This window comes from Dreissena polymorpha, chromosome 1 (genome assembly GCF_020536995.1).
Source record: "Dreissena polymorpha isolate Duluth1 chromosome 1, UMN_Dpol_1.0, whole genome shotgun sequence".
NCBI lineage: Eukaryota > Metazoa > Mollusca > Bivalvia > Myida > Dreissenidae > Dreissena > Dreissena polymorpha.
In genome coordinates, this window is record NC_068355.1 from 165,515,190 (window position 1) to 165,526,588 (window position 11,399).

The following is an 11,399-nucleotide window of genomic DNA, read 5'->3' on the forward strand; positions in this document are numbered from 1 at the left end:
GCTCTTAACTAGTTTATTGAATTTTCAGTGAAAACTAAATCTCTTCTTAACAAAAATCTAGTCTTCACAGAAAGGGTTGTGTTTGATTAAAGCTTATCTGAGACTACTTGCAACGCACATGCATAAACCCTTTCCCCCATAAGAAGCAAACTGAAAATTGCTTTTGCAACCAGCGTAAAAACAGAACAGTCGCGAGTAACTCTCAGTCAGTTCAGGTTTTATACTGTTTGCTGCAGTAACAGCAACTAAGGGTTGGAAATGAAATATTTAAAACTCTAATCTAGTAATAAAGGTATTTAATTAAATTTCGCTTTCTAAGGGACAACAAATGCGTAAAAATACGTATCTAAGTGGTAAAGAGCAAGGCTCGTATTTTCTAGATAGTATAACAAATGAATTTTTTTCAGGGAAGAGACCTATTACTCGCAGGGGGACATGTTCAGTTACCAAGGAGACGACATGATGGAGGGTGAGGACTCAAACCAGGGACTCGACCTGAGTCCCCAGTCCAGCCGTAGAACCAGCCTAGCTACAACGAGCTCAAGAAGTCCGCAGGCGGAGTCCATGAACGGCGAACCTGGACTGGTCTCTAGCGGGTATCGTTTGGGGATAGTAGAGAAAGAGTGTGAGCCCAGACTGGTTGCAGGAGGATATCGTCTGGGAGGCGGTGAGAAGAGTAATAAAACTGGACTGGTTTTTGCTGGTGGTTATCATCAGGGGATCAGTGAAAAAAATGGTGATTCTAGACTGGTTGCTGGTATGTACCAAAAAGGGGTTGACATGAAAGAGGAGACAAATTATGAAATTGAGAATTCGGAAGAATCTGTTGGACAAAACCAGGCTGAGAAGCTGAATCTGTGTGCTAAACCGGGTCCAAATAATCAGATAGAGGCTCTGAACATGAAAGTGGACATCAAGGAAGAAAGAGGTGTGAATGGTAGGATGATGGATGATGCATGTGAAAATGTGGTGGAGAATGGAGTTGACAGGACCGGGAGCCGGGAGCTGGGACCCAGTAAATCAGAATGCCAGACTACTGGGGAACAGAATGACTTTGACCTTTCTATGGCTTATTGCCATAACAACCAGATACCTGTTGTCTCACATTCCATGACCTAGCCAATGAGGATTGTTATAGATCTTAATTAGTTTTTTTCTTTTTTGATTTTCATTTTTTACTTTTACCCATACTTGTCTCCTAGAGATCTTCATGCTGTCATAGAATATGTTGATATTTTCCAAATGTGCTATCACCATATTAATGTATATATTATTTAGAATGGCATTTTTTGAATGTATTGTATGGTTGTTTATCTTAGTTTTATTGTATAATAATATGTGTCTTGTTCTGAGAAAACTGGGCATAATGCATGTGCGTAAGGTGTCGTCCATGATTAGCCTGTGCAGTCAGCACAGGCTAATCAGGGACGACACTTTCCGCTTTAAGTAGATTTTCTGTAAAAAGGGACTTCCTTTAAACGAAAAATTGCACAGGCTAATCAGGGACGACACATTACGCACATGCTTTAAACCCCATTTTCACAGAGCAAGGCCCATATAGTTTCAAGATTGTGAAATTGTGTGTAAGCAGTTGTTTTGATGAGTTTAGCTTATACAGAATACTGTTAACTAGTACTGGACACAGGTTGTACCATAATAAAAAATCATGTAAGCAGTTATGATACGCTATTTGATTAAGATATATAAATATCTAGTGCCTGGTTTTTATGTGGGATATATAAAACTGTTAGCACTTATTGACGGTTGTAATAATTTATGTGTTAATGAATTGTCAGACTAATGATTTTTGTTATAGGTATTTACTTTTTATTCAAAATTATTACTTATTCAGTTCAGCTTAAGCCAAACCACTATTTACTGATGGTATTTCATGTTCTCTTTTGGGGAAAAAATCCAATTGACAGAATTTTTAATTGTGTAACCAGTAAATGATAATCTTGAATGAGAAACCACACTATGCATATACCAACCTTGTAATTGTGGATCTTTATATCGGATGACACACTTAACATAGATTCAAGATCTTAATATATGTAGTTACAAATAGAAACTCCTTGATTGGTTTTTAACAAACACCTTCCTATTCAGGCATTTAAAAAAAAATTATGGTATTCCCAAGTAATCACTGAAGAATAAAGACTTAAACAATGTCAAATATAAATTTGTTATGACATTTTAAGATTTTACACTCAATAAATGGTTGGACCAGATTTTGATGAATCAAAGTAAACCCTAGGAATCGTTCACTCACCATGACAAGCGAGCGAGTGGAATTTTACACCCCTGAAATGTAATAAAACATGTTTTGTGTTACTATAAAATTAACTTTTTCTGAATGTGCTTCTTAAATAATGTATGCACACAAGGTTTTTATACCTCTACATGGTTGTCATTTGGACCCGTTACAGATGATATCCATCAGTTGCAGTCTGAGGTATATCAGGCTTTCCTTGTTTTTAGGAACCTTCAATATTTTTATCGAAGGGGACTAACATTCTCTTAGGCTGATCATAAGTATTGGATAAAAAATTGCTTGTTTCATTGGATAACTTTAAACTGCCTATGTATTATATGATGAACGACTTTTCTGTTGCCTGTTTTGTTGACAGAAAAAACAATTAAAAAACAGGGTACATTTTATTAAAATTATTTTGACATTTTATGCCATCAATTAATTTTGTATTCATTATTTTTAGGTTAAATTGTGTGCAAAAATGGGGAGAAAATTAGTTATTTGACTGTTTTTTGGAAGTGAAATCAAAATGTGTACAGTTTCATAAGTCTAATGTTTGTTTAGTTATCTGGTACTTATGCTATAGACCATTTGAACCTTTTTCTAGTAAAACAGTGCGTAATGAATATGCGTAAAATGTTGTCCCAGATAAGCCTGTTCAGTCCAGACAGGCTTATCAGGCACATTACTTTCTCTGTTTTTAAATTTTATGTAAATGTGTGTTTAAAGGACATTTATTCTAAACTAAAATCCAGTCTAGGTGGAAAGTGTTGTCCCTGATTAGCCTGTGCATAATGCCCAGCCTGTGCAAAATGCCGAGGCTAATCTGGGACAACACTATTAGTACATATTAGTACATGCAATAAGCTCTTTTTTCAGAGCTTAGCTTGTATGTGTCCATCCTTTGTCACTTATTACTCCATGCTCATTTTAAAGGGTAAATATTTGTGTTTTTTATGTTTTTATCATTATTACATGGTTATTACAGTAATTTTTATATCCTTTAAACGTTTTTGTTTATTAGAAAATTTTCCTATACACCAAAATAAAGCTGAAGGCTTGTCAATGAAAAACTACATAATTATTCAGGTTTTATTAAAAAAAGGAAAAAGTTACATTTTTAGAAAGAAGACAATCAAAGACACAATATAAACATGTTTTTTAGTTTTCTTTGAGATATTCTTTACTTGACAATCTTCAGTGCAATGTATGGCAATATTTAAAACACAAATTAAATTAACTTACCAGAAATATTTCAAAGATTTAAATTTGTGTTAAATTTATTGTGTTAATGCAATAAATGTTCATGTTTATCAGACACATGACATAGTTTTCAGTTTGGTTTCTGAATTTTCTAGATGCATACAAGTACCTATTTCATGTATACAAATGACTTATTTAAATAGTGTTTTGAACACTGTATTTTGCATAATACAACATGTAGTGCTTAATTAGTTGGGCATTGTTTTAATTTGTTAGCTCACCTGAGCACAACGTGCTCATGGTGAGCTTTTGTGATCGCCTTTTGTCCGTCGTCCGTCGTGAGTTGTCCGTTGTGCGACATCAACATTTGCCTTGTTCACTCTCTAGAGGCCACATTTATTGTCCAATCTTCATGAAATTTGGTCAGAAGATTGGTTTTAATGATATCTTGGATGAGTTTGAAAATTGTTACATTTGCTTGAAAAACATGGCTGCCAAGGGGCGGGGCATTTTTCCTTATATGGCTATATATGGCTATAGCAAAATCTTGTTAACACTCTAGTTTTTGTTTTATTATTTGTTCTGACAATGAAGCAAACTATCAATGCAGTTTGTGCCTCTTGTTTTTTTGTTGTTAATGCATACCTGAAAAAAGATTTACTTTCATGTACTGTAGAATCATTTATATTCATGCCCATGAAATTTTGTGTTGTTTTTTTTCTTCAAAAAAAATGACTTTCTTGGATTTTTTATTAAAAAGAAAACAAATGACGACTTTGCATCAGCCATTTTTCTATGTTTTTGTGTAGCGTTCTGATAAAACATGGCATAATACATGTGCATAAAGTGTCGTCCCTGATTAGCCTGTGCAATCCGCACAGGCTAATCAGGGACGACACTTTCCGCCAAAATTGGATTATTGCTAAGAAGAGACTTCATTTAAACGAACAATGTCATAAAAGCGGAAAGTGTTGTCCCTGATTAGCCTGTGCAGATTGCACAGGCTAATCTGGGACGACACTTAACGCGCATGCATTATGCCCAGTTTGCTCAGAACTTGACCCATTTGTGTTTAATTTGTTGATTAGTCAACTCTGAAATCAACGAAAATTAAGGTCTATTGAATAAAAATGACTATAGTAATGTATATAAGATTAAAGATACTTTTGCTTGTTGTACAGAAACTTTAGGCTGCTAATTAAGCAAATTGCACATTAGTTATGTGTATTCTTTTTGCCTGACGAGTTATTGTTCATTACTATTTATTAGGGTAGAGTTTTAGTTTTATTCATTACTTTATTTATAATATTGAAAGTCATCCTCCAATCAAAATGTTTGCACAATCATGTTTTGTTATCTGTCTAAATATCATTACTTGTTCAGTTAATATTGGCAACAAGTGCTTTTATATTTTGTTTTGGACAATGTTCTTTTTGAATGCTTTTTAAATATTTAGGTTAAAAATAGTGCTTTTTTTTATTGATTTTCTGATCTGGCTTTAGTTGTATGTTTTACATAAATAAATGATTGAACATTATTCACACATCAATAATCATGTTTGGAGTAAAAGCTTGAAAATTTGAACTAATGACTGTACTATGTGGCATGAATAGAAGGGAGACAACTTCTAAGAAAACAAGTTTTCATCAAAACTGCTTCACTCCCTTGAACAAATTAATGTCTTATCTACCCCTTGATTGTGTAGTGTTTTTTTCTGATTTCATCACTGACTTTCTGGATGTATTCATTTTCGCCAGTTTTTCTTCCACTTTATTGTGTGTTGTCTCATATGCTAACTTATTTTACTATTTTCATTTTAATCAGTTTTGTTTTTCATTTCATTTTGTTGTTTCATACAGTTATTAATTTCACTCTACGCATAATCTATTAACAGAATGATTCATTCAGGGACCATTTTTTTAAGCATCTAATGGGCAGTCATTTTCTACCTAATATATGAGCCGTCTGCACAGGCTAATCTGGGACAACACTTTCTGCCTATACTGGATTTTGCCAGATCAGGGTAAAGTGTTGTCCCTAATTATCATGTTCAGACAGGCTAATCTTGAACAACACTTTAAGCACATGCAGTAAGCGCCTTTTTCCAGAACAAGGCCCATATAAGGAAGACTATATTTACTGTGTCAAAGTCAATATCTTAGATAATATATTTAATAATATTTTGAATCATGTTCGGAATAAACATGTTTAATAAATATATTTAAATAAAACATAAATTGCATGTAGATTTGTTATAATGGTATGAGTTTATCTTTGTTTTACATTTTCATAGCACTCTTGTCTAAAAGATAGACACTTTAATCTTTTAGTAGATGTTCAAAGTACTCTAATTTGAGTGATTATTATGTATTTATGAGAACCATTCAAGAAAATGCAACTTTTACAATAGTACTATACATAACAGGGTTACTTTTTATGTTTTGCACTCACAATGTGTTTCATTTGTTACTATGTTCTTTGTTTTTCTGTCTCTAGTCAAACAAAATGTGGTTCTTGTTCAATTGTTGCTCATTACCCAAAAAGCCCAAGTTTGTTCAAAGTATTTTTTTTTCTTCATCTCTATGAAATATTTTTGGTGTTATTTCTTCATTACTTATCATCATTTTTTGTGTTTTTGATGTTGTCGGAAATAGAGCCAAAAACAATGTCATTAATAACTCCTTTCATAAATAAAACATCAGAAAATGATATGTATGCTCAGCTTCAATCCAAACACAATGTTGTTACACTTTGAAAATGTATTCAGATCTCAAAGCACAAATGTTTTCTAAAACTAATACTGTAACTAAATAAATCTTATTGAATTTGCATAGGGTCGGAAATCATGTTCTGTTAAGATTTAAGTTTATGTTTATTTCAAACAGTTTAATGGGGTACCGTTAGGCTTTTATTGAAAATATGTATCCAAGTCTTGTTATACTATACATCTTCACTGCTGTCAAGCAGGTTGTACGTCTCATTGTTTGTAGTGAACAGTTGAGGTTGGTCAGTTTCTGCTTAAACTGCTTTTCCCTCAAAAGAGACATCCTTTAAGAGGGAAACGCAACAAAAGCGGAAAGTGTCGTCCCTGATATGCCTGTGCATTCTGTGCTTATCAGGGGCAACACTTTATGTACATTAATAAGTCACATTTTCTCAGATAAAGGATTATGATCATTACTTTCCTTAACCAGGGTGTTAACATTCGTACAAAATCATACATATTAGTACATTCATACCTGTGTATTTATTTTGCTGCGCTCCATTTTGCCTCAGACTGTGAAATCACTCATGCTTGAGAGTTACCAATCAGGGTTACATGGTATATGGTCAGGAATCAAAGATTATTTGTTTATGTTTAGGGTTTGTTCATAATGCGCTCAGGTGCACATCTTTATATTGTCTTGTTTTACCGTCAGGATTTATTTTGTTAATTGGAAATATGTGAGACCATGACACCATTTTCATATGAATGGATACTTGATAGTAGAATTCATTGTTTACATTGCATGTATATGTACCTATAGAATAAATTAAATGGTTTGTTTGCTGCTTGCACAAGTGTAAGGATGTGTATGACATGTATCATTACCTAACTGAATAGATCTGGTAAAACTGACACTATTTATAAGGCTTTATTTTCAATTCAAGTTCAGATTGTGTAATGAATTAAATAAAAAATATTGTTTAAATAGCAGCTAAAAGATTTTAGAGCCGTAAGTATTAATGATAATTACAAAATCCTTATACAATATAAAAGTAGGGTATTATTTGAGCCGCATCATGCTAAAAATAGGTATTATGCCATACACGGCCAGCGTAACTCCAAACAAGCCTGCGCATTGTCGCTGTCTGGTCAGGAGCTTCCATGTGGGCTATAAAGACACAAACAATTTCGTGGTCTCACCAGCATTATTACTCCTGATCAGTGTACTCAGTTGCAGAGGATTATAATTCGCCCTATTGATGCAAAAAGGTACCATGTGCCATTTAATTTTAATGTAACATGGTACCTTTTTGCACCAATGGGGTGATATGGATCTACACGGCACAGATATGTTATAAGGCCCATCATGGCATCGGGCTGCTCATATTTGGAGCTACACGGCACGGATATGTTATAAGGCCCATCATGGCATCGGGCCACATGCACAATGTGGATCATATCGGGAGCTACATGACTTGATTATACCATAAGGCTGATTTTGCAGCTCAATTTTTATCCTCCAATTGTTCTATAAAAGCATTATCATCATTAACTTTGCCTTGTTTTGAATAGGTTTTATTTACTGACATTCTGTTATTGTATGTTTGAGATGAATTGAGAACACTTTTTATTGTTGTTACTGTTTTATCAGGATCACTTTATCAGGATAGAAGGTTGTTTAGTGTTTGTTTGCCTATAAGGTATTGCTATAAATATTAACAGGGCAGATTTTGCTGTCATTGGTCAGCTAGTTACTCATGTATGTATTAAACGATTGATGTTTAATCCTGAAATCATAACATAACATCCCCTTGATGACAATTGCGGAATTAAAGAAATTCCCAGAGAAATGTCTCTTGGTTGTTTTTTATTGTTTTGCAGTTTCACTTGTGTTCCATTGCACAGACAAACAAATCGCCAAAAACGCTACACATGTGTACCGATTACCGTCAAATCTGTTAATGAATTTTTACCTGATTCCTTTTATTTGACGAAGTTATTTTATACAATTCCTTGGGGGTCGAGAATTCGTTACAAACATATTGAACCATTGAAAAGTGGCAACGAAGTCCATTTTCATCGCGACTCATCTGGTTATTACAGCCAAGGGTATATAACAGAAACATAAATACATTCGTGAATATCATGATAAGGAATACTGCTTGCATTAGCGCTTATCTACAACGTAAATAGTACAGCGCAGGACTTTACTTGTGTGGGAATACTAGTATTAGAATACGAATGCGCCAGTTGAACATTTGAAAACATTCATAAATGTACAAACAAAGGTTGTCATCATGTCAATCCGTCTTTATTACATATCGGCAACAACCCTTTGCGTCTGACGAAAGATTCTGAGAAAGCGATACAAAAGCTCTTTATAAAAACGTGAAACAGTAAGACGGGCAACGTGCGACCGCTTTTGGCAGTGCGCTTTGAGTTGAGGTAGCTTTGCCAATCGTCCGTGCTTCTGTCATGCGACTGGAACTTTACGTTAAATGTAGACACTTGGCCAATGCATATTTATTGTGCGGCCAACGTTAGTTGTTTGCACCGACTCCGCAAGACAGCAAATGTATCTTGACATAAAATATATTTTGTTGTTTTCTGACGTAAGCAATTTCTTTTATGGTTCCATTTACGTCAGGTAGATGCTATTATGCTGTTGTTGTTTTTTTAATTGTAAATAGACGAAACTCACAGTATTGAGAACAACTTCCGTTAGTGCGGCGAACTTCAGGTGTATGTTTTCTAGCTGCAGCGCCTTTACGTTTACAACATTAAAGTCGTATGCCTCTGTCATATTACATGTCATATTACACTGCCTACGACAAAAAAACAGACGCGCGATTTAGTGAACGCACGACAAACGCATGCGTTTAAAAACAACTTGTATGTCATCATTTAATGTCGTGATGTGCTATCTGGGACATAAGCCCAATACGTAGGCGCAACCGCAGTACTGTTATATATCAAGTAAGCTTCGTTCTGGGGGGAAATTTGACTTTGTCAATGCGCGTAAGGTGTCATCCCAAATAAGCTTGTGCCATCCGCACAGGCTTATCAAGTTCGAAACGTTCCGCTTTAATACAATTTTCGTTTTAAGGAGGTGACTTCTTAACGAAAATTCAATATATGCGGAAAATTTCATCAATGAGTAGTCTGTGCAAACAACACAGGCTAATCTGTGATGACACTTTACGCACATGTATTAAGCACACTTTTCCCAGAACGCGACTCTATCTTTATGGGTCCGATGACAATTAGAGCGACTATCAATATTTAGAATTCCTTCTTGACACGTCTGGTAATCTCAAACTTTACATCACACTAAAATCACTCCCAATGTCAATAGAAAGGAAAGATGACATGCGAAATTGACCCAATCTTCAAATTCCCGTCTAATTCCAGGCTCCCTATCAGATTTACCCGGGTTTCTCCGGGCACCATATCAGAGTGTCCGGTGTAATACCCGGCGCACACTATCTTCTATACCCGGGGCTGCGGTCAGCTAATCTGAGTAGCGCGTCAAGTGCCCATTACGCCAAGTTGACATCGCCGCGAATTGACTCCCCGCACTTCACCATCGATTAATTTTCATGTGACAATTGTAATCAAATACTGGTATACGATTGTTTACTCGTAAACATACCCTCCTTTATTTAGAATCGGTTACAAAACCAGAAGCAGCGTATCAGCGAAAGTTGGGATGTAGTTAATCTCTATTGATAGCGAGCATAACTCGAGCGCTGTGCTCGGAGGTGCCGAGCGAGGAATGTCAGTATTTTCTCACGGACAGCGAAGTGATAGTGGCATGCAGCCTCTTGAGACCGTTATCCGGGCTGCAGAGAGCGACAGTACGGCGGCGCCAGGCGCTCCGAGCTCCCCGACCTCGCCGTGACTCAGAACGCTTGATGCCGTCATAGACCTAGTAAATATCGTAGATTTATGTTACATGTACATCTAGTTACTGTAATATACATATGATTCTACTACCTATGTGTGGTTAATCAACTGACCCCTTTTTGTTGCTACTTGTTCTATTTCTCATATATCTCTATTACAACATCCATACAGTACAGCTTTACTATAACATGTACTACTTTAACGGTTAGAACCACTGCTACTTAACCGAAAAGTATTCTTAATTAACGTAAATTGCAATTATTTTTCAGAGCGGTAACATTAACCCATTTATTCCTTGTGAACTCTCTCATCCTTCTAAATTGGATGAATTTATTTCCAAAATAAGGGACGTCTAGTATATTTACATTTATTTCTATATTTAGAATATTTCTTACATTAATTCTTTTAGGCAAACAGCGCAGACCCTGATGAGACGCCGCATCATGCGGCGTCATATCTGGGTCTACGCTGTTTGCCAATGCCTTTTTTCTAGACACTAGGCATAAATGAGTTAAGGCAATTACTAGTGAAAAGAAAATTATTATTTGAACTACGGGTATTTGAATTCCAACCGTCACTGTCAACGACGTTTAATTGCCCTTTTGCTGCAGAATATATAGGTTAATATAAGCAATTATGTATTAAATCTTGCCTTGTTGCATGGTAACATTTGATCACGGGGCGCTGTGTGAAAAACGTCGTCCCAGATTTGCCTGTGCAGTCCGCCGGGACAACACTTTATGCCGATGCATTGAGCTCCGTCTTCCCCGAGCGCGGCTAATTTTAATACTGCTTCAGACAGAACTTGTATCTGTTCATGGATTTGATTTTCTCGCGAAAATACATATTGGGAAAATAATTGGTTCGTCAAAGTGAACATAGTAGACAATGTACTATATGTTTTTCCCTATTAAGTACTTTAACGGGACGCAAACATACCAGTTATGATGACAACTGCAAGAATGACATCGTTTTAAAATTGATAAATGTTTGATATGGTCTTAAAATAACCGCAAAATAAACATTACCAGTTTATCCACTTAAAATAATCTAAGCGTTGGACGATTGGTCTCACTGAAGTTCGGTGGGCGGTGACAGATAGTGCAAGGCGGGCCATAGTTCGTCACTGCGAGATTATCAGATAAGGGGTGTGTCGCGTACTTGGCTGAGCAACAGAAGTGTCTGGCCTGGGGTGAAATAAGTTATGTCATCTAGAACCATTAGAGTCGAGTTATGCGACAATGGGTATTGTGCTATTAGCGGCCAGGGTAGCTCCAGATTAGCCTGCGCTATCACGCAGTCTGGTCGGGAGCTACTCTGTCCACTATA

General features: G+C 35.8%; 1 protein-coding gene across 2 annotated transcripts in view; it reads left to right on the forward strand.

Annotated features, from left to right (window-relative positions):
* Positions 1-8,014, forward strand: part of LOC127859477 (forkhead box protein P1-like) — a 45,987-nt gene extending 37,973 nt beyond the window's left edge. Inside the window, exons 13-14 of one of the 2 annotated variants that reach the window (XR_008039410.1) lie at positions 408-6,292; positions 6,425-8,014. Coding sequence is in view for 1 of the 2 variants with exons in the window: in XM_052396908.1 (XP_052252868.1) it covers positions 408-1,119 (712 nt within the window). In the remaining variant the exon portion in view is untranslated. Of the gene's footprint in view, positions 1-407 lie in introns of both variants that reach the window. The other variant, XM_052396908.1, reaches the window with a different exon arrangement.
* Positions 8,015-11,399: the final 3,385 nt, after the last annotated feature.